Source organism: Juglans microcarpa x Juglans regia, chromosome 6S, assembly GCF_004785595.1.
Source record: "Juglans microcarpa x Juglans regia isolate MS1-56 chromosome 6S, Jm3101_v1.0, whole genome shotgun sequence".
In the NCBI taxonomy this organism is placed as follows: Eukaryota; Viridiplantae; Streptophyta; class Magnoliopsida; order Fagales; family Juglandaceae; genus Juglans; species Juglans microcarpa x Juglans regia.
Window position 1 is genome coordinate 11,003,983 of NC_054605.1, and position 23,124 is coordinate 11,027,106.

Genomic DNA, 23,124 nt, shown 5'->3' on the forward strand with positions numbered 1-23,124 from the left:
GTGACTGGTATTCTGTGATTCGAACTTTTGTGATTGTGATTAGTCTTAGGTAGTAGTCTTAAGAGTGTGTGATTGGTATTCTTAAGAGTGTGTGATTGGTATTCTGTAATTGTGATTGTGGAACTCAAACGAGGAAGAGGAGCAGCCTCATGCCATGTTGATACCATTGGAGTACTTCCTTATGGGATACGGCTTGTATAGACCTATAAAAACACGAATTTCTCTACAAGTATGAAATTAGAAAGATCAAAAGGAGTTGAGGAAAAAAAATTTTGTAATCTATTATATCATAGGGGTTTGCATCTTCTCTTTTATTCGTTGGGGTTGATAAGTGAGAGGGTAACCATGTTGTTGTATAGATAGAGGTCAAGAAAAGGAAAGATGTACTGTGGAGGGGTGGGGATAAAAAGAAAGCATATATTTTCATTCTTTAATTTGTAGCCATCATTGTTAGTTGAGACTAACGAATGATAATTTTCATCAATGAGACTAATGAATGATAATAATAACAATAACAAGCCTTGGATATGACTTATTAAATTAAATTATAATTTTAAGCTTTGGGAAACAATAATTTTAAGTAAAAATTAAATTATTAATTAATATATAGTGTATTTATAAAATATTAAAAGAATTTTTTTTTGTAAAATATTTACAAAATATTAAAAGAATTTTTTTTGTAAAATATTATTAAAATATATAATATTATATTATTATTTTTAATATCAAAAGTTGATATTATAGCTAAAAGTTAAGATTCTAGATAAATTTTGGACTTGGGAATGCCAATGCTCTAACCCCCTATATTTGTGTTACTGTTCGTGATTATTCATCTCAGTTGATGTCAATATCAAAATCAAAATTATTAGAAGACCCCTGATATCAACATCCATTCTCTTCTTTTACACTTTTCTTTTCTTGTCTGTGAGATCAGGAATTCAGGATTCTTTGCTTCCAGTGCCAAAATAACAATGTCTTTTACATATCGATTCAAGTTGTATCCATCACAGTAATATAAGATACCCATGGCATGAGAAAACAAATGGGCTTTGTTAAGGGGGAAAAACAACAAAAGCCCTGGAATAACAGAAGCTCAATTCCACAACCCATAAATCCAGCAGCCATGGTGAAATTAATAAATTAAATTTGTTGCACTCAGGGTAATGATGAATTCAACAAGTGTGCAGATATATGCCTGCATACCATTACACTGCTAAGACATGTATACTTGAACACTTGCAGTCTTCATGACCCGGCAGATAGGACAAACATCAATAAACCCTGCACAATCCTTACAGAGACACAGATGCCTACATGGTAACAACAATACACAGACTTCCCTGACTTTACAAGCCCTGCAATTCATCTGTTTCTTCATGAAGACTGGATTTCCAAAACCATTTACAATGCCCGGGTGATCCAGGTTAGTATAAGAGGCTGCATCATCTACCTCACTGTCTCCATATCCTTCCTTCCCATGGAGTGCACCTTGTGCCATGACTTGCTGCAAATTACTTTTTAAGATGCTTACAACAGACTCATTGTACTTTGCTTTATAGTGCCAGGACTGAACTTCTATGGCAACCTGCTTTATCCTCTCCATTAGTTCCTTGTTCTTGCGGTTCATATTCTCTATTTCAAGCTCCTTTTCAAGTAATTTTCGGTCAACTCCATTTTCTATGGCACTCAGAAAGGAAACTGTGTGTCTTTGCTTCAGTTCCCTGACATCCTTGAGGAAGTTTTCTTCCTGTTTCAAACATACCAGGAAGGAACTGGTTTTAAAAGCCAAGTTTAAAGAGAAGTATCAAGTCTACAGCAAACTAATTTGTAGGACTGCCTCCTAAGTGGCACAACAGTGATAACAGAGGATAAAACATTACTTCTTACTTTTTCACCTTGAACAAAAACGGAGGTATTGTTAAGATGATAGATGTTGACAGCACCACAAGCTGATTGCTAGATTAAGGATATTACCTGAAGCCTAATATAATGATCAAGGTCTTCTTTCTGCCTATCAATTTCAAGCTTCAGATTATCACCCAGGGACAAAATAACAGGGAGAACAGCTGTCATGCTTTCACTTGCAGAAGTAACAGAAGAGTTGTGTTCATCCTCTTCATACGAAAGTTTCAGCCCAGTTGATACAGGGTTAGGATTCAGAATGCTTCCAGACTGACCAGCTTTATCGTGAGAGAAGTTTTTGTTTATAGATAAAAGACGCATTGGTTGTCTCGAAACAGATTCTGCTTCCATGGCTCTTTTAATTGGCTGCTCCATAGCAGTTGTATGGTCATTTCCCCTGTAGTTCAAAGGGCCAAGACTGCATCCAACTGGGACTGTGACAGATTGCAGTTCACTTCATGAAATTAACCACAAGATGCTGAAGATATTTTAAAATGAAAAAAAAAAAAAAAGGCAGGTAATGATAACCAAATAAAATTAAGGCAAGCAAGGAGAGCAACAGAAAGCAACTTAAAGTTCAATTGGTCCATCAATCACTTTCGCAGACTCTTATTGATGAGAACTAAACAGCCACGTCTAATTCCAAGGAGTCATTTCAGTTGCCCAAACTAGATGATCAGTCCAGTTGCGCAAATGGGAGAATATTTACTTTCATCATCTCATCAGTTTTCTGTTATAAATTTTGAAAAATGTAAATAATTCTGATGCCCAAACCATTGCTGGTTTAGGATCTACAGAGTTGGCCACTTCCAAGAGATTCACAAACTCGGTAATGTTGAAAAAGCAAGACTTATCTTTACACATTGGATTCAATATTTACCTAGACTTTCAAACATATTTGATCTAAATAATCACATGATGTGTTGCGAGTATGGCACGGAGACAAGGTCATTCTAATTTATCACAGGTTCAAAACATAAATAGACCATGCATGTAACAATGATCCAGAAAAGCAATTGACAGGACAAGGCAATAAGAAGAGCAACTATCGACATGAATAACGACGATGAAACATTTTGGGACAATGAAACACATATACGACAGTATTAGAAAGTTTGAATCATCCATAATCGGGAGGGTGACAAAATCATAAGTTACAAGTTCGAGGAAAAACTCACAATCCCCAAATAACTGCAGTTGTGGCAATCCACCGGTGACATATTGAAACCGACTTTCCTCAGGGAAAGTGGGAAACATGGGATTGTTACCATCTCCTCCAAACATGTTCCTGTTAGAAACCAAGACAGGCCATCATCATCCCATAAACTAACTAAAATTACGAAGGCTTAACCACATATTAAGAACATAAGCTCATGAATCCCATATTAAAAAAAAAAAAAAAACCATCATGCACAATTAAGCAGCTCAAAATAATAATGGTAATGAGGGGCAATGGATGATCGAGCAAACAAAGTATACCTGAAAAGTTTTTAAGGAAAAAACAACTTCAATGAATGAATAATAGAAAATCACAGACATTCACATCCCAAAGATATGATTTCCACATCTATTTATATACATAATAGATGTAAAGGAAAATCAACTGCCTAAAATACTGATCGATCAATTCAGAGAACCTCAACAGACCCCAAAAAAATCTAACACAAATGGCATATATTCTAATAAAACCAACATGGAAAAGACCAAACAATAACAACAACCTTAGTATAACAATAACCGTCCCTATATTTCTTCAAATCAAACCGTAACAAGGGAAAAAACGCCTACAGAAAAAGCCCTTACTTAAGAAAAAAAGTTAAAAAACTGATAAAACTTGGATCTGTCATCTCAAGAGACTTCCCCATAAAGATCAAACTTCAGTTTCTTATAACTGGCAGCATTTTCTCGGGACCCAAAACGTAACATAACCGGAGACAGACAAAATCAGAATGGGTACCTGAAATCGTGGTTGGGGGAGTTGGGCAGGGTCCGATCGGGACGGAGAAAATGCGAGAGAGAGAGAGAGGTGTGCTAGGAGAGAAAGAGGAGGAAGAGAAGCATAATTATTGTTGTAGGTGGGAGAGAGGGAGGAGAGGCAGTAGTGGCTTGGCTTTGTGGAAAAAGAAAGGAGGGAGCGAGTAGTTGAGATTAAGAAAACCGACGATTCCATTTGTACGGAGAATTCTTGGCATTGGCGTTGGCGTCGTAGTTGTGGGAACAGTAATCTTCACCGTCATCATCGTCATCGCCTCCATAGACTTTCTTAATTTCTTTATTACCACCTTTTTTTTTCTAATATGAATTAAATCATTGAATTCATTCCTTCTTATTCAAACGTCTTTTTTTAATATAAAATTTTAAATATGATATTTTATTGAATTGCAACAAAATTCCATAGACATGATAATTAGAGAAATTACTTGCATTTTGTCAAGATCTTTATTTTTTGTAATTTTTAGGGGAAAAGAATTATCAATAGGCTCTAATCATAAATTTTATTGAAAAAGAAAAAATTATATTCATAAGCAAGTATAGTGTATACGCGTAAGATATTACTTATGTGACAGAATTTAATTTGTAAGAAAATTTTATAGATTTAAATTTTGCAAATCAAATCCTGTAACATCAATAATATCAAGAAAAATTCTATTCAACAGTCTACGCCACATATTTGCTGACTAAAAAAATATAAAATACAAACACACGACAGTAGGTGTGTGATTTAAAACTGTCGAGTAAAAGAACTCTAATATAAATAATGTATTATTCATATCGACTTGTATAGAATAGTTTCAAGAATAAATTCTCGAACCTACTTGCATGAAATTAGCCCACCATCAATCAACGGTTACAAGCTCAAGTTATGATACATACATACATTCATATATATATATATATATATAAGTAAGAAATAAAAACTTATTATGAAGAGAAAAACATATATATTTTTTTTATTTTAAAAACCCAAAGTTTTTAATTTTGGGGGGTGAAAAATTGAGTGGGTGGGTGGATGGGACCGGTAGTGGTCGGTCCGAGGCTAACAGGTGAGCTTAACGAGACGGACAAAACTTATTAATTATTGCTAATAAAAATTTAAAAAAGAAAGCATAAAAGGCGGGAGAATTTAATACTGTTTTAAGTACCGTTCCTAATCTGGAATATTGGGCCCCACCATCCACATGGGTCCCGCCTTTTTTTTTTTTTTTTTTTTTCCGGCGGGTGTGGCTCACGTTTTGCCTGTTGTACTGGAAATGCGGACCGAGTGACGGCCCCCGTAACTCACGGACGGTCTCCCAAAATATATTAATTTATTGTGTTTAATATTAACGTGATAATTAATGATTTTCTCCAATAATTATTAACAGTGATTAAGATCTTCTAGGTTTTTTTAAAATATTTAGGGCTTTAAGAATATATATAAATAGTAATAAAATAATTTATTGAATTGTAATGAATAATTCATAAATAATAATAAACTAGTTTAAAAATATTAAAATATAATTATATTTCCAAATACAAGTTCAAATACAAGTGTCAAAATACAAGTTCTTGGTGATTAAAGATACCAACAAGAAATTCAAATACAAGTTCTTGAAAAATGTAAAAGGTTAACTAAAGTGTCAAAATTTTATTGCACACATTATTGTTAAAAAATATTTTTTTCATTAGTCACTATTCACTACTTCAGATCCTACACTTTATAAAAAAAAAAACTATAATTGTGAAGATATAAAAATGAATAGTAGTTAATGGATAAAATTCTTCATTGCTTAATGGGTTGCCACCAATAATTTAATGGAAAAGTCTATTCTGCCGCTCTCATATAACCGCTCAAGTGTACCGCTTGGAAAAAAATTTTTATTTTTTATTTTTACTTAATGATTAAGGAAGTGATTTTAAATGTATTGATGTATTTTTTTATTTTTTAAAAATATTTAAAAATATTTAAAATATATTAAAAAAATAAAAAAAAAATAAAAACTCAAAAATAACTGTAGGATAAGAACGAGCGGGCAGAGTAGCCGACTCTAATTTAATTGATTGCGTCTCAACATATACCATTCCCAATCAATTAAAATTTTGTACCTGAACCTGCCTTTATTGCCCTCCTATTCTGTTATGTACGTTTGCCGAATTAATATCCACGAATGACATGGACATTAAAGGTGAGAAATAAAGAGGTCTGTGACTCTGTATAAGACCCACCTACTGGGGGTCCACCGACTCATACACTTCACTTTCTTTCTCTCCAAACCCTAATTTTCCTCTCAATATTTATTATCATTTGAGTAGCTCAATCACAAGAAAATTCAATATATTTGGGAATATATATCATTGTTTGTTTATTAGACATAATTTTAAAATGTGTAAATTTTATGTATTTCTTTTATCATATTTTTTAATAAAAATATATAAAATTTACTAATTCTAAAATTATAAATATTATTTATATATATATTTAATACTTTTTTTATCGTACAAATAAAATAATTTATATCAACTCACGTCAAATCTGAGAACGGCCTCGTAGCACAAAAAGGCCTAAAAAAAGAATAAATGAATATAAACATGCCCACGTCAAAATACGTAAAAATGACCTCAGGTTAGAATCATAAAAGCTGGAATATTGGAAACCAGAAAAAATAAATAAATCAAAGCAGTCAAGCCACGTATGTAACTTTATAGACTAAGAGCTGCATGTACGAAGTAAAATAGAGGAATGTCACACCATATGGTGTGTGGTATGTAAGAATGATAAATAGAATTAAAGATAAATTTATATTAATGGTTGCGAGGGCAATTGCTTCTCAAAAATTTTTAAAAACATGTTTTAGTCATTACAAAAAAATTGTTTATTTGTAATCAGTTAATTCTAATAAAATGATTATTTATAACTAAAATTAGTTACGAATAATCTTTTAGTTATAATAAATTCGTCACAAAAGTCCGTTTTTCTTGTAGTGAGTATGTAGTTTTTTTTAAAATATCCCAATATAAAGACAATTTATCTAAAATATTTTCAAAAATCTTATTTAGTACTTAATTGTCTAGGTTTCTTTTAGTTTTTTAATAATTTTTTCATACTTATGCTTATTTTTTGTCATTAATAAAATCTCACATTCTCATTTTTTTTACATCTCATAAGAGGCAAGAAAATATCTTGATCTCTTTTATATGCTATTTAGTAAATTTACAACCTCATTTTTCTTATTTATTTACACTTCCTTTCAAGTCTTCTACTAGCTAGCTTGTTTGGATTAGTTTTGTTCGTAAGCACATATATACTACCATCAAGTTAACAATTATGAGTAAATGCAACAAATCTCACATAGTTATTTCTATCTATATTATAGAGATTTTACCATATTCAATCTTAGATTCAACAAAAACGTTTGTCTTTGTTTACTTATTCTTATCATTTGCTTAAAAAAATCTTACATGGTTATTTATATCTTAATTTTTATTGTTCACTTGAGTCTAATGGAGCACAAGCGAGAGGTTTAGATGGGTGGCTTTAATAATTTAGTTTGTCCATAGATAACAACCTTATATTGCTAATATTAAATGCCAGTGACACACTTTATTTCCTTAAATGTTGGTTACTGTTTACCCTTACATACAATACACTTTACTAATCACCCCTACACATCAAATTCTAATTCCACTACTGAGTAGAATTATTCATAATATATATATGATATGTGAGTATAATAAGTAGAATTATTCATAATAGGAAGACACCTTACCAATTTAGGAAGCTTAGAATGTACTCGGCTTCATCTAATCCAGTCCTCAGCCCGTCGGTCACTCGTTTGGATAATGAGAAGTGTTGAGAACCCAAATGTCTATTCTCTCTCTCTCAAGTGATCCCGTACATCTTCAAAACCAAAGGGCCTAAAATTAACAAAAAAAAAAAAAATCTTAAAAATCTAAGAATTGACAATTGCCAGCAGATTAAACAATGAATTTTGAACTTCAAACAACAGCTCTATTCTAATGGTTTGTTGTAAAGGCTTGCAGTTCGACACATAATGGTTGAAAGATTTGTAGTGTTCAGAGATTAAGGACATTTTGACCCAATGATTATAGCAGCGTGCATTGTAGAAGCAGAATGGACTGGATTAGATGATATCAGTTGCATTCTAAATTTTTTAAATTAATGACGTGTCATCGATTCATTGGAGGGTGTAAACCCCACCTAACACTGCATCCTATTTGAAGTTAAACTCTTCGAATATGTCATTCAATATTGGAAAAATCTTCCTTGATTAATTAGGTGATCAACAGAGGTCAAATCGCTTTCTTTAGTGGTGTGTGACGGTTGTGATGTAGGGCATGGTGAATTTGCTATGCTCTCAAAAACAAAATGAGGATCTTGTTGGATTTGTGGAGTCTGATTTATTCTTATGACGACCCAATTTGATGATTCGACCCAACAATAATTCATTACGGTTTTTTGGTGGATTTTCAACGAGACTTGTGCCATAGAGCAGGCTTGGGCCAATAGGCCCAAGCCAAAGCGACTTGTGGGGGTCCGGAGGGCAACGCCCATGAGAAAGTTTTTTGGCACTGTTTGTGACTTGAGAATCGCTAAGCAGAGAGTTCGTACAATAGGTCACTCGACAAGTTACTTAAATGAACATTAGATAGAGAGTTTGCTAGAGGTGAGTGTCACTCAACATCTCACTCGAGCGAATAACTCAGAAATTGTGAAATTAAGAATTTTGTCGTACAACCCTATATATATGTTTATTATGAACAGTATGACCGTTTTAAGCATTGTAATTTCGTCTCACAGTGTACTTTGACATTTTTTAAAATAATAAAATCCTCTACAATTTTGTAGACATAAACACGTATTCGAGTTACATAAATTTTGTATCATAATTGTTTCTTGTTTGTTTGCTTTTATTTTTTTGTCAATCATTTTCACAACAAAACGAGTAGAGGGAGTTAAGTGTAAGCATAGAGGAGAAATTAATAGCTCACATTTGCAATCTGCGTGGACCATAAAAGTGGCTGAGATCGCATGCTCCCACCCATGTGTGGAGCATGCGTGTTGCAACCTTGTGTGAATTGAACGTTGGTGGGAGCATGCGTGTCTCATGTGTGGAATGTGGATTGTAAACCTAACAAAAATATCAGATAGTTTAGTACAAAGCTAGTGTTGCAACCAGAAGATGCCTGCACTGGTGTTGCGGTGTGGATTGAAGGTAGCAAATTTGGGACAAAAGTGGAAAGAAAAGTGAAGAAGAAAATGGAATAAATAAAAGGAAAAAAAGAGATGAGAGGAAAGAGAAAACCATATATAAAAAGGAAAAGGAAAATGATTCATACAGTCTGAAAATATAGAAGTTCCGTCTACTCCATTTAAGAAAAATGAATAAATTTAAGATCCATATAAAAAAATTAGTTTTTTTAATGTAGATCTCATTCTTTTTCAATGAGAATATACGAGACTTGTATACTCTAAAACTATATATAATATAACTCTTGATTTTTTTAAATAATAAGTGATGATTTAAGGATATTGGAAAATCTCATATTACACAATGTAGAAAATAAAATATAGAAAAGAGAATGGGAAGGGAGAAGGAGAGAGATACTTTTAGGGATACATCTTTGTTATATTGAATTGTTTGAATCAGTGTTTTAAATTTCGTACCGTACCAGCCGGTACGGTCGAAATTTTTCGTTTCGGCCGTCTTGCCGTACCGGTTATACCGGCCTCAATTTCGGCCTGTACCGGCCGATATTTCAGCCTGTATTTTTTTTTTTTTTCGTTTTTTCAAACTACAAACTTATTTTTTAACCTCCAATTCATACTAGACTATTTATAATTTATATATATATGTATTTATATATAATTTATTTATAGATCGACTATCCCGAAATGTTATCCCGAAACGCTATTCCGAAACGATACCGGTACCGAAATATTTTGTTCCAGTGCCTTGACCGGTACGGCGTCCGGTACGGTATTCAAAATATTGATTTGAATACATAACATATGTCTCTATTTATAAGAGAATGAGACTAGAGAAATAATAAAAATACAATCAATCAGTTATATTAATTGATATTAATTGATTTATACAATAAACTGCCCTGGTTGGATTTAGAAATAAGTTGAGATGATTTTAGATGAATTGGATCAAATATTGTTAAAATATTATTTTTAATATTATTATTATTTTGAGATTTGAAAAAGTTGAATTGTTTATTATATTTTATGTGAGAATTTAAAAAAATTACAATAATTAGATGTAATGAGTTGATATGAATTCTGAATACAAACAAAACTTGATGATAGAGAATATGAAAAGTGAAATAGAAATGCAGTATATAGCATTGCTAGATTACAATTTTGGGGGGGGGGGAGGTAACACTCTGCTCCAATGTACATGTTGATTTTGTTATAATGATTATGGATAAATAGTTGTAGAGCGGTGCTACTCTCACTGCTGGGAGCTCTCGCTGGTGATCCTGCTAGGACTTTTGGAAGTTTTTTTTTTTTTTTTTTTTTTTGTATTTTTTTAACACATTTAAATATATTTAAAAAAATAAAAAAATTCATAATATTATTAAAAAATACTTACTTAATCATTAAGTAAAAATAAAAAATAAAAAATAAATAAAAAACTCACAACAGTATAAACTAGCGGTAGTAACTAGCGATAAGAATAGTATTATCCATAATTGTACGATACAATCAAACAATATCTAGCAAAATATAAGCAACATTAATTGAGGTCAAAATATAAACAAAAATCTGCTTCAAATGCGACACGTGTAACCCTCTCTTCCAAGAAAAAATATCTGGTACGGTACCCCTCGGTGACTGGTGTGGATCAGAACACCAACCACATGGACAGCTAAAAGACCCCAAATTTCATATGGTACCAATCTTTTGAGGTATTAAATTAAATTATTAATCCATTTTATGTGATCACTGGTACTTCTGCTTTCAAGCTAATGCATGGAGTAATTAATATCTCTTTCGTGCTATTGTCGTTATAGAACTTAATTTATAAGATATTTAATTTAGTTAATTACTGACATGTGGGTATGGAGAACGCACTCTATACTGTTGACGTGACAGACTTTAATTTGCATATAACGTAAGTGATACAGTGGTTTTGAAAAAAAAAATCTTTTATTAAAATTTAAAAATTTTTTATGTAAATTTCGTATTTGTTTATTTATTTTAAATAATTACTAATGCTTAGACATGAGTGAGGTTATTATGCCGCTCACTCTTAATAGGTGTACCATCTAGTAGTTTTTTTTTTTTCATATTTTTTAATATATTTAAATATTTTTAAAAAATAAAAATAAATATCAATATACTTAAAATTACTTCTTTAATAATCACTAAGTAAAAATAAAAAATAATTTTTTTTTTAAAAAACGGTCAAATAGAACGATAAAAATAAAGAGGTATACTAAGATTTTGGTTACTTTCAGAAAATATTTCATCTCATCTCATTTAATCATTATAACTTTCTTAACTTTTAATACAAAATAAAATAAACAATTCAACTTTTTCAAATCTCAAAATAAAAATAATATTAAAAATTATATTTTAACAATATTTTATTTAATTTTTTAATTTTAATTTCAACTCATCTCACCTCACTTCATTTCATCTTCAAAAGACAAACTAACAAATCTTCTCATTTTGGGAAACAGTTCTACTTAAACCGTACCTTTCCACTATAGATTTTGAAGCAGTGACAAAGGACGTACGTGTACCGAGGCTCCAGAGCTGAAGCCAGAGCGCGAAGTATTCTCCGGCAGTATCGAAGCTTGATCGATGGATGGCAAAATTCTCGGGGAGAATTTCATGCGCTGATTAAGGAAAGCGACGAGAGAATTTCATTATTATTATTATTTCAATTATTATAATTAGTCGAGGAAAATGCAGTCGTTAAGCATTAAGGTTTCCACGGATTTGAATACGGGGATGTGGAAGGAATGGTTGCGGGGCCAAGGAAGCTCTGGACTAGCGGAACTCGAGGCCTCCACAAGGAGGCGATGGTTGAATTGCAGATATTTTGCTCGGAATTGTAGGATTGTAGCGTGTGCTTCTCAGAGGAATAGTGATGGCGGTGGCGGAGCGGGTCAGAGTTCCAGTTCGAGTCCGAGTTCGTTCTTGTCTCAGAGCCAAACGTACGCTCTCTTAAAGCAACAAATGGAGGTTGCCGCCAAATCTGAGGTTACTCTCTCCCACATCTCAGAAAATTTGAACAACCAAATCAATCGAATATTGGCATTCTTAGCAAATGATATGGATTTTGTCCGTTGTCTCAGCAACGAGGCACCTATTACCGTTTTAGGCTTTCTAATGTGGTCGTTGCGGTTGAATGTTACTAATCATTCCCTTTGTTTGTTTTGATTTACAGGATTACAAAGAAGCTGCAAGGATACGTGATTCGTTGAGACTATTCGAGGAAGAAGAGCCGGCTTTGCGTCTGCGTAGATTGATGAAGGAGGCAGTTGCTGATGAGAGGTTTGAGGTATTCAGATTTTTCGTTTCTCTTTCGGATTGATATCTGAACCTTTTAAATTTCTTAGTCTTATTCTGCAATATGAATGCACTTATAAATCAGAATCTTAGGATTATTGTAGTTAATGTGGGCATTTGGTTTATATTGGCATTTGGCTTAGTTCAAGATGGGTAAAATTATATTCTAGTCAATGCCGCAAGCATGCGTCTTTCATAAGTCCATGATTGGCTGGCTGCTGTGTAGTGTTTCGTTGTCCTCTTAGCATAGAGAGGCAAAATGAATAATTAATCCTTAGTGAATATTTTACTATCCAAGTGTCCTAATAGATGTGTTGCGATTTTGTTGCCGGGACTCAGAGGGGTGACCTTAAAAATATCTTGGTACTATGTGTAGATATAGTGTAAAGTTATTGAGTATTTATAGGTGAGTGAAGCCGCCAAGAGAAAAATGGCTATCATTGGGTCAATGTTGAGAGAGAGCTGCCATGGATGTTGGCTGCAGAGTGTTAATGGTATGCCATGATCTAAGTGTCCCGCATGGCTTGTGTAAGTTTAACCATGTGTATGTTCTATCCAATTTTGTTTATTTAATGTTATGTGGAGAGTTTACCAAGGGCAGTAGAAAGAATTCAAAATGGGGCATGAGGTGTTGTCAAGATGTAGCTGAGACAAGAGAACATGCTCGCATGGGATGCACTGCTTTCACTGGCTTCATGCAATAAGAATAAAGTGGCGTGGAAATCAAAATTAAAAAATGTAGAAGATTTATTTTTATGTATTTAAATTATTATTGATGGGTTGATTCTTTAAGATAACTATACGAATAACATAGTTATCAGATTATTTTAGTCTTTATTTAAGTGATGAAGATTGATAAGAAAGACCCTGATGCTTGTGACTATTCAATATATTCACGTTTGAAATTGGGAGCTCTAGAAACCCTTGAAATGTTCTGCCAAATGAGACCCAAAGCTTCTTGAATTACCCAAATCCGTTACACGTTTGATTAGTTATTAGTTAGGCATGTAACATAATATGTTCTCATACAATTGTTATGTTCTAACGTTCCAATGAACAGTGTTTTAGTCTCAATCATTGATATGATCTTCGAGACTTGTAAGTAATATGTCCTTATTAGAATATTAATTAAATATTCGAATTCATCTCTTTCAATCAGCTTAGGGTTTTGGAATGAGTGGTGATGTAACATAATATTATTCATCTTTTAAATAATGCTTGCTTATGCTTTATGTTTAGAATGATAAGAACTGCTGCTGTTGATAACTTAATGCCAATCCCATAGTTACTATCCTAACTCAGTTTGGCCCTTCACTGAATATGTCAAAAAGTCTACCATAATGATCTTTGGTTATAAGCTTTCAATTTTTACCATTTCTTTGTAAGTATGATGCACATTCATCTTAAGCAATTCCATGTACTGATATTCCAATGATTTTGTTTTTGGGGAACTTCTTTTTTGTCAGGATGCAGCCAAATATCGTGATGAGTTGAAGGAAATTGCACCACACTCTCTCCTAACATGTTCCAGTGATGCAACAACCTTTGTATGTCAAGAACTTGATCTTTAATTTTTGAGTCGAAGTTTTGTAAGTTAAAATTTTCATATTTGTGGGTCTATTCATGTCAAGTTTTGTTAAATGAACCCCTAGGGGTTGGCTCAAGTGGTAAAGGCTTTGGGCTTGGGGGTATGCTCCCCCAGGTCTAAGGTTCAAATCCCCTTGGGTGCAAACAATCTTTAGGGGCCATCAGACTGGGAGATTTTTCCCTTAAATTACCCGAGGAACACTTCCGGAAAACTCCTTATTGAGGGCCTGTGCACCCCCGGGATTAGTTGGGACACAGTTTCTGGACACCTGGTGCCAATCAAAAAGTTTTGTTAATTGCATTTGCTTCAATGTAAAATAAGGAAAAGGGAAAAATAGTTTTGGGAAAACCAGGAGTTTAGCATCATTTGTGGATATCTGAAAAATTATTGAAAATATTATGTGGTGTTTGGCTGGGATGAAAATCATTTGTACTTTATGAACACCCATCAGCCCAAGACCCCTGTTCTATCACCCCTATATCCCAGATTGCTGTTGATGCCTGTTCAAGTCAGAAGAAATACAACATGGAGTTGTTGGGGGTGGTGGTTGTGCAAAGGAGCAGCCACGTGGTAAGGGGATTTCTAAAGCAGTCGCTGGAATAGGATTACTAGTGTGTCAAGGTGAGGGTGATGGGGAATTCTGGGATGTAGTGGGGGTGAGGCACCTGGGGGATGGTAGGCAATAGGTAGAGAGGGTGGCATCAGGGGTAAGGGGGCATCTGGTTTTGCTCCATAGGAGTGGGTGGTGTTGTGGTTCACTTGGGGGGGGGGGGGGGGGGGGGGGGGGGGGGGGGGGGGGGGGGGGGGGGGGGGGGGGGGGGGTTTGCTGTTGACCAGGAAACCATTTCCCTATGAACAATATTGAAACGTTTTCTATATAGAGTTCTAGGATGAAACAAAGATGGTTGTGGTTTTGTTTGGTATTCTTCGGTCTATTTAGATTTTTTTAACTTTCTTAAAATCATTTAAAAATGTCAAGCCCCTCCATTTTGGTTTTGTAAGCCCCTCTTAAAGGAATGGGGTATGCTGTTTAAACATTGAAATATTCCTATATCATTGTTCTGATTGGTAAAGTATGGACTGTATATAACAAAAGTGAAAGAAAGATTACGATTAGTGGTAAGTTTAAAATAATTTTTTTCCCAGGGAATCAGGGTTCAAGTCCGAAGTGTTTACATAGAGGGCCGCAGTCAACCTTTGAAGGGGCTGTTCTTCTTTGCATATAGAATAAGAATTACTAATAATTCAGATCGCCCGGTTCAACTTCTCCGAAGACATTGGATTATTACTGATGGCAATGGAAAAGTTGAGAATTTCTGGTGGGTAGATTATTCTAATCTTTACTATCTATGATTTCTAAAGTCATCCTAGATACTTTATTTACTTATATAATATCTGTATTAAACCTTCTTGATTTGTATGCTTGAAAAAAATAAATACATTATGATCATTATCCCTTCATGCAGGGGAATTGGAGTTATTGGTGAACAGCCTGTTATACTTCCTCAGACAGGCTTTGAATACTCATCGGCATGCCCCTTAAACACTCCCAATGGCAGAATGGTAAGATGTGATGGTTTTGCTTTATTCCTTTATGTTTTCCATGGAAAGTTATGAAGTTGGATTCATTGATGTGTTCTTAATTTAAAAATCAGGGGAAGAAATGTTGTCAGTTCATAGAGGTTTGCACCATTATGATGTAGTTATTGGTGAATGGATGGTGTAAGAATTCTGTGTATGAAGCTGCAATGTAATGCGTAATTGAACTTCCAGAAATGAAAAAGCTTTCATATTCATTGTCTCAAAGACCGTTTAAATTGCTCCCATAATTGGAGTTCTGAAAACTTTCCACCAACTTTATTTTTCTATTATTTAAAACAGAAGAACCCAAGATTTTTCCTTACGCATCATGGAGTTTGGATTCTATGACTTGCATTCACACTGCATTACTAGAATGCTCGTGGGGCATGTGGTTTGCTCATGGTTTTCCTGTATTTTTCCTCTGATATAAGCATTTCTGCCTTTGTTATAGAGCTCTGGTGCATAAATTTTGTAAGCAACATCAACAAGAAATGTATTTTAGATTGAAAAGGAAAAGTCCTTTAAACTTATGTAACTAACACATTAACATTCATGCTAAGCTAATCATCCAGTACTAGTTGTTTTTACTTTTTTGAGAATGCTGGATTATCTTATCTAAATTTCTTTGGCTTTATATAAATGCAGGAAGGTGATTTTGAGATGAAACACATCGACAGTGTAGGCTCGGAGCCATTTAATGTGGCTATTGCTCCATTTTCTCTTTCAATATTAGAAGACGAATTGATGCTCTATGAGAAATGAGCTGTGGGCTTGACTTTGGAGAATTGGAAGAATTGCATCAGTAAGATGCATCCATATGTCAAGTTGAAGGGTTGAAAAACTACTTTACTCATATTTTGCAATGCAAAGTTTAAAAATCTGTGTATTTTTCGTGAGTGTAAGGAGCATCTCTATTGTTCTTCTACATTCTAATCCTCATCTTCTGTAGCAAACTTATTATGAAAGAAATGAATTGAAAGGATGAATGTATAGAATACTATCTGAGGTATTTCCTTTTTATCGAGGTATCGATACGTTTAAGTTGTAGTTTCTGGCTTTGTGCATGTTTAGTTTCTTCAATCGAGTTTGGATTAGCAGATATTTTCTTCAATCGAGTTCAGGTTGGAAATTAGGCGGAACCTTTTCAGTTTGGAAATAGTTGTCTTTGAGTAGTAAGGTATTCTGTGAATAATAATGAAAAAATAATGATAGAATATTGAATAATAATGAAAAAATAATAGTAGAATATTGAATAGTAGTAAATAATAATGAAAAATAGATGAAAAGTAATAATAAAATAATAAATATTAGTGAGATATTCTGAGAATACCTAAAAATACTTGATTACCCAAGCTAGGTTGAAAGTAAAATTTTGGCCTTGCTCGGATCCGGGGAACAGTCTTGAGCACAGTGAGCAAAGGGGACCACATGAAGGAAAATATATATATATATATATATATATATATATATACACACACTAGTAAGGCTGCCCAATTGACCAATTTTGTCATGTTTCAAATTTTTAATTATAAACAAACATAATTTTGTCTATATTTTAGAACTTTTTTTCTGTTTAGAACACATTATACATATGATTTGTATAATATTTATAACTATAATACAACGACTTACAAAAATCAAGTCACAACTATATACAAATATTTTAAAAGTATATATTACAAAAGCGACAAGTTTTAAAGGAGATATTTAAAACATTCAATTTGCTGTCTCACGAACGACATTAACAAATAGCACATTCAGTTTGTTTTGGCACAAATTTATAATCATATTAATCAAATTATTAAATTTGTTTAATTATAAGGGATTTTACGAATAAGAACATCAACATCGTTATTAATATCAAATTTATTACTAATATATTAATTGATATTTATTAATTGACATGAGGTGTCTAAAATAATTTCTTTATTATTAAATTATATTAAATAACCTTACATCAAACATATTAAGTGATTTCTTTGGTAAACGTATATCAATTTCTCTTTGAGGTTTTTTCATTTAAATTTTTAAAATGTTTTTTATAGGGAAATTTACATAAGAGTTAATAATGATGATATTTGAAAAATCTAAGTATAATTTTTTATGTTAACAATATCATTTCACCAAATCTCGTTTTCTACGGTAAATTATTGATGTTGCACGAATTTAACAATAAAATATAAGAATTAAATAACAACGTATCAAACATACAGATATACATGCATACATACAATAATATAAACATAGATGATATGGTAAATATTTATATTTAAATCAAGAAAATGAAAGATTTATTTAAAAAAAAAGTCTCTAAACAGGACATTAAATAATTTAAATTAACTAATCTAAATGTGCCATATGAATAAACAGAATAAATATTACAAAAAAATAAAATAAAAAATATACTTCAAGTAAAAGTGATAAAAAAAATACCAAAAAGTAGAGGAGAAATAAATGAACAGTAAAAATAGAGCAGATGAACAGCTATTCCATGACAAAGAACATATCAAGAAACAAAATATAGTTAAATTACAGTTTTATTTATTGAATGACGCTATAATAACAAATTAAGAATGAAAACAAACATAATGAACAAGACAAGCATTTATAAAATTGAAAATTGAAAATTGAACAGAATATAATATTGTAGCAGAAAGAATTACATATAAGAAAATAGAGGACAAATAAAAGAACTGTCCAAATAGAAGAGACCAACATTAGGTAGAATGAGGAAGAGCAAAATAAAGACAGGCTAGAGATCTGTTAAAAAAAAAAACATATTAGATAGAGAAATAAAACACAATAATTATGTAGTCGTATTTGTTAAGCAACACTATATTAATATATTAAGAATAAGAACATATATAATAAATAAATTTAATATTTATAGAATTTAAAACTAAACAGAATAAAAGACTGAAGGAAATGAAATTTCTTATTAACAATGTTATTAATAACAATATTAATAGTATTGTCAATATCACTATCTCTACCGCTTCCACTGTAGGTGGGAATCATAGGCGAGACTTACTACCATCCTTACCGCGTGCACCGTAGGTGGAAATCACGGGCAGAACTCTACTATCGTCTTTGCTTACCATCATCCCTACAGTTTCTTTTCATTTTTCTTTTTCCTTTCAATCCATTCATTTCAAATATACCAAAAACTCATATCTCACATGAAAACCTAGTTTTCATTCACGACACATGAGCATGCATGAAATGATGCAATAAATGTCATGATGCCAAACACAACATAAATGCACGCAACCAACCCCTATACTCCTCGGACTCAAAGTACGGCATAGCCAACCAGACTGCAGAAAATTTGTTAGTGCAAAAATATATTCAAATCTCACAAAGTTCTTTGAAAAATTACTTACAGTAATGAAACATAATTTTTGAATGATTAAGGAAGTGCAAGAGGTGGCGGCACAACAACGTAACAGTGTATTTTGGACTATGGTTGTGTAACGCCCATCCTTGTGGTGGGTCTTTTTATAAAATATTTTGAGAAAGGACGACGGGAATTACCATCTGATTTAAAACTTTTTGCTTCTTCGCAGGGTGCAAGACTTTACGTTTATAAAATAAAAATGTGATTTTACAATAAAAGAGGTTCACAGCGGAAGACATCAATTTTAATAATAAAATGCCTCTTTTACATTTAAACCTCGTGCCTAGACTTCCGTGCTCTTCCCCATGGGCCGTGTCCGTCCTGATGCGTACTTCATTTCCTTCCCTGTGGGGGGAAGGGACATGCATAAAAACTAAAATGAGTCGAAGACTCGTAAGCATTACTTCATGCAGTTAAAATATAATAACATAGGTTTTCATTCATGCATTCATCATTCGTACATACTATACTTACATACATGTGTGCATACGTGCGTTCATTTGAAAACGTCACTGGACAGGATTTTCCTTTCTTTTCGTAAAACGTGTCACCCGTCAGTGCCTTCATTTCTTAAAGTGCATTCGTGCATTCATGCGTACATACATACATTCAGGGGCAGAACTACCTTAGGCAAAGCCCCCCCAAATTTTTTAAAATTTGATGAAAATCAAGTTTTAGAAGGTGTTTTTTAGAGTAGATTATATAAAAATTAGTATCTAGCCCCCATAAAATTATTTTTTCTTAACTTAGTCCCCCAAACTAGATTTTCTAGTTCCGCCCCTGCATACATTCTTTCTTTTCACTTTCATAGGTCGGTACACACTGTTACGCCCCGTGTGTTGGGGTTAGCGGCCCTATAACCAATGGATTCGCCCGTGGCCACGGGTTGGAATCTCATTTCGTTAGGGTGCACTACCAGTACTACTGCCCGGCATTGCAATCTGCCCATTCATTGGTACCCTTTCATTCATTCATGTGGCCGTTACGTATCTTCATACATTTCATGCTTTCATTTCATTCTTTCATTCATGCCAGCTCTAAAGAGCTGGAACTTTCATTCAGTTCTTTCTTTCATTTAACATGAGAAAACATTTCTTTTCATGAGAAAACGTCATTTCGTGAGCATGGGCTTGAACGTCCTCTTTCATGACGTCCACAAGCATCACCTCGCGACATTCACAAAAGTGTCAGTTCGCACCGTCCATAAAACATAAAGCACGGGCTCAAACATCGCTTTTCGCGGCATCCGTAAGCATCACCTTGAGCGTCGGCCTTTGCAGCATCCATGAGCATCACCTCGCGGCGCTCGCGATAACGTCAGTCCGTAGGATCCACGAAGGCGTCGGCTCAAGCTCGTCTTTCGTGCATTTTCATCAGTTCGTTTCTTTGAAAATACATACAATAGATACATTTTATAGTCATCCATTCGCATGCGTACATTTTATAGTCATCCATTTCTACATTAACTCTTCACCCATCGTAAGCCTGACTGTCAGGAACCACGTCACTTCGTGACGTTGCCCAGTCATGCTTCCGCTGCGTACTCTTACACTTATTCTACTACTACACCCATACTTCCAGCCGTAAGTCAATTACAGTGACACTTGTCACCTCAGACTACAGGCTACGCCATAACTACTTCGGGACATTGTTTCACAATTTTCGACATTATTCACCACGTTCTACGCCCATCAACTGCACAACCATCCTTATCTCTGCGACACACCACACGGAGTGTCGCTGCCTCGTGGAGTACACTCTACGTATACTCCCTTTCCACACGCTACAACCTATCGTCAATATGGCATACCAACCATACGATGCATCATTCCATCACATGGAGTACACTCCGCGTATACTCCATACACGTTAAGCCACATCACCATTACGGCATACCCGCCGTATGGTGCATCGCTCCACCATACGGAGTACATTCTACATGTACTCCCTTCATACACACCAAGCCACATCACCATTATGGCGTACCCGCCATATGGTGCGTCACTCCATTACATGGAGTACACTCCACGTGTACTCAAATCACACACCACGCCTTACAAAGTACACTCTACGTGTACTCTTCCCATTCCACAATACGCCAGGAGAGTATATTCTACATACACTCTCTTTATGTCACACTACGCCACACACAAAGTATACTCAGCGTGTATTGTTCCCACTCCACATGCCACGACACCAATACAACGCATAGTTCTCAACCACACTACACCGCACAGTCCACAACACTGCATAGCACAATTCCCAACTACGCTCCACACTTCACAGCACACTACACAGATAAGCCCAACACTTCATTATATAGAATGCCCAACACTTCACAGCACACTACACAATGAGCCCAACAATTCATATACACGGCACATCACATCACCACACTACATAGATATGCCCAACACTTCACAGGGCACTACACAGCGCATCTCCATACTACACCGTCATTCCCCTAATACTAATAGCACTGTCCACAACCTAGTCCACTAATCAATATCTAACATAATTAAAAGGGATAGAGAGTTATACCATCGACGGGATAACCCGTGCGTTGCTCCCTGATCGTCACAGTTGATGACGTCGGAGAGGTCGTACGTGGCGGCTAACCCATGTACGTTGACTGTTTGGGCGTTTGGATAGCTAAGTGTGGTCTTGGAAGGGCTCGTGAAGGCCTTGTGATGGTGGCAAGGAGCGTAACACGGTGGATCTAGCCGTGTACAGTGGCAGTCAGTCACACGCAGTGACTGTCCATCACGTGCAGTGATTACTCACCACATAAAGTGGTGGTTTGACCCTAGGGCTCGGCTAAGGGAGGTGCGGTGGAACTCGTGGTGGCGTCGAGGTGTCGCCACGGTGGCTCACGGCGGCAGATCTGGCCGCACGATGGAGGAGAAGCCGTGGGAGAGTGAGAGAGAGTGTGCGTGCATGGATGACAAATCGGGGCCGTGGGAGGTTGGGTTGGCTTGGTGGTGGCCTGAGGAGGCTTATGACGGTGGTTACCCACCGTGGGTCGTGGTGCACGGCGGTGGAGGAGTGCAAAGCCGTGCGTGTAAGGGGGAGGGAGGCTGTGTGTGGAGGAGAGGCTATGGGCCTCGGGTCCAAGGGAGGAGGAAGGGGAAGGTAAGGGGAGGCTCACGGTGGTGCCTGGTGGCCGTGGGAGTCGCGCACGGCGGCACTAGCAGCGTCGGTAACCTTGAAGCCGTGCGAAACCCATAAATGGGTTTCGTGCGTGCTTGCGACGGAGGGGGAATGGGGGAACTTCCCGTGGCTTGGGTTCCATGGGAGGGTTTCTCCGATGAGAGGGGAGGTTGTTGGTGGGGGTGGTGGCGCCGGTAGGTGGCGCACGGCGGTGCTAAGGACAGCAAGCCCATTCGGGCTTTGCACTTCCAACGGAGAGGAGGAGAGAGCGTGAGGGAGAGATACCGGGATGGGGGAGCTCGCCTGAGTGAGGTGGAGCTAGTGGTGCCGGCGGTGAGGGCTACCGATGCACGGCGGCACCGGGCTGAGGCATGGAGCATTCGGCGAGGGAGAGAGGCCGCATACAATGTACGCTTGAGGGACAGGGAGGAGAGAAAGAGGACTGGGGAAAAGTGAGGGAAAGAGAGAGGGGTCTGGGTATATAATCCAGTCCCTTCGTCTTGGGGGTCCTCAAAACGATCTAACGTTGAGATATTAAAATACTGATTAGAAAATGCGTAAACGTTAACTTAATTAAAAGCACTTAAAAGAATTAAGGTAAATATTATTTTAAACTAACTTTAGTTTATAAAATAATATTTCTTCATCATTAATAAATGATGAAGTTTTATTTAATATATTTAAAAGGATGCATTTAATTAATTAAAGCTTTCAACATAATTTAAATCCCTTAATATATTTTAAATAACTGGAATCATTTTAATAATTAATATTAAAATTATCTCCGACAATTATAATATTTTGGAGCTCCTCAAAATATTATAATTGTCTCATTTAAAAACAAGTTTAACTCAACGATATTGGAAATACCTCATATAAATATTTTCAGTACATTTTAAACACTGGGCGTACTTTAGAAGTCACCTAATATCTCGAGAGACACGTCGTCATGGTTCGGCACACATGACGATGCTCGCA

At 35.1% G+C, this 23,124-nt stretch overlaps 2 protein-coding genes and 1 long non-coding RNA gene across 4 annotated transcripts; 2 read left to right on the forward strand and 1 right to left on the reverse strand.

The window, feature by feature from the left end:
* Nucleotides 1-1,127: 1,127 nt before the first annotated feature.
* On the reverse strand, nt 1,128-21,930 carry LOC121237171 (E3 ubiquitin-protein ligase BOI-like). Of its 2 annotated transcripts, none has more exons than XM_041133785.1 (5): nt 21,911-21,930; nt 3,860-3,948; nt 3,081-3,190; nt 1,975-2,336; nt 1,128-1,747 (listed from the first exon to the last, which is right to left on the reverse strand). In XM_041133785.1, exons 3-5 carry the CDS (start codon nt 3,184-3,186, stop codon nt 1,214-1,216), a joined length of 1,002 nt encoding a protein of 333 aa, XP_040989719.1. In that variant the 5' UTR covers nt 3,187-3,190; nt 3,860-3,948; nt 21,911-21,930; the 3' UTR covers nt 1,128-1,213. The 2 variants fall into 2 exon arrangements, with proteins under 2 accessions (XP_040989719.1, XP_040989718.1); XM_041133784.1 differs by having other exon boundaries at nt 3,860-3,958; nt 21,910-21,926.
* LOC121237173 lies at nt 3,707-22,618 on the forward strand. Its single transcript, XR_005934874.1, has 3 exons — nt 3,707-3,928; nt 21,913-21,923; nt 22,576-22,618. It is a non-coding gene; the product is annotated as an uncharacterized LOC121237173 (long non-coding RNA).
* LOC121237172 lies at nt 11,619-16,646 on the forward strand. Its single transcript, XM_041133786.1, has 6 exons — nt 11,619-12,121; nt 12,309-12,422; nt 13,897-13,977; nt 15,165-15,337; nt 15,485-15,581; nt 16,245-16,646. Exons 1-6 carry the CDS (start codon nt 11,825-11,827, stop codon nt 16,359-16,361), a joined length of 879 nt encoding a protein of 292 aa, XP_040989720.1. The 5' UTR covers nt 11,619-11,824; the 3' UTR covers nt 16,362-16,646.
* Nucleotides 22,619-23,124: the final 506 nt, after the last annotated feature.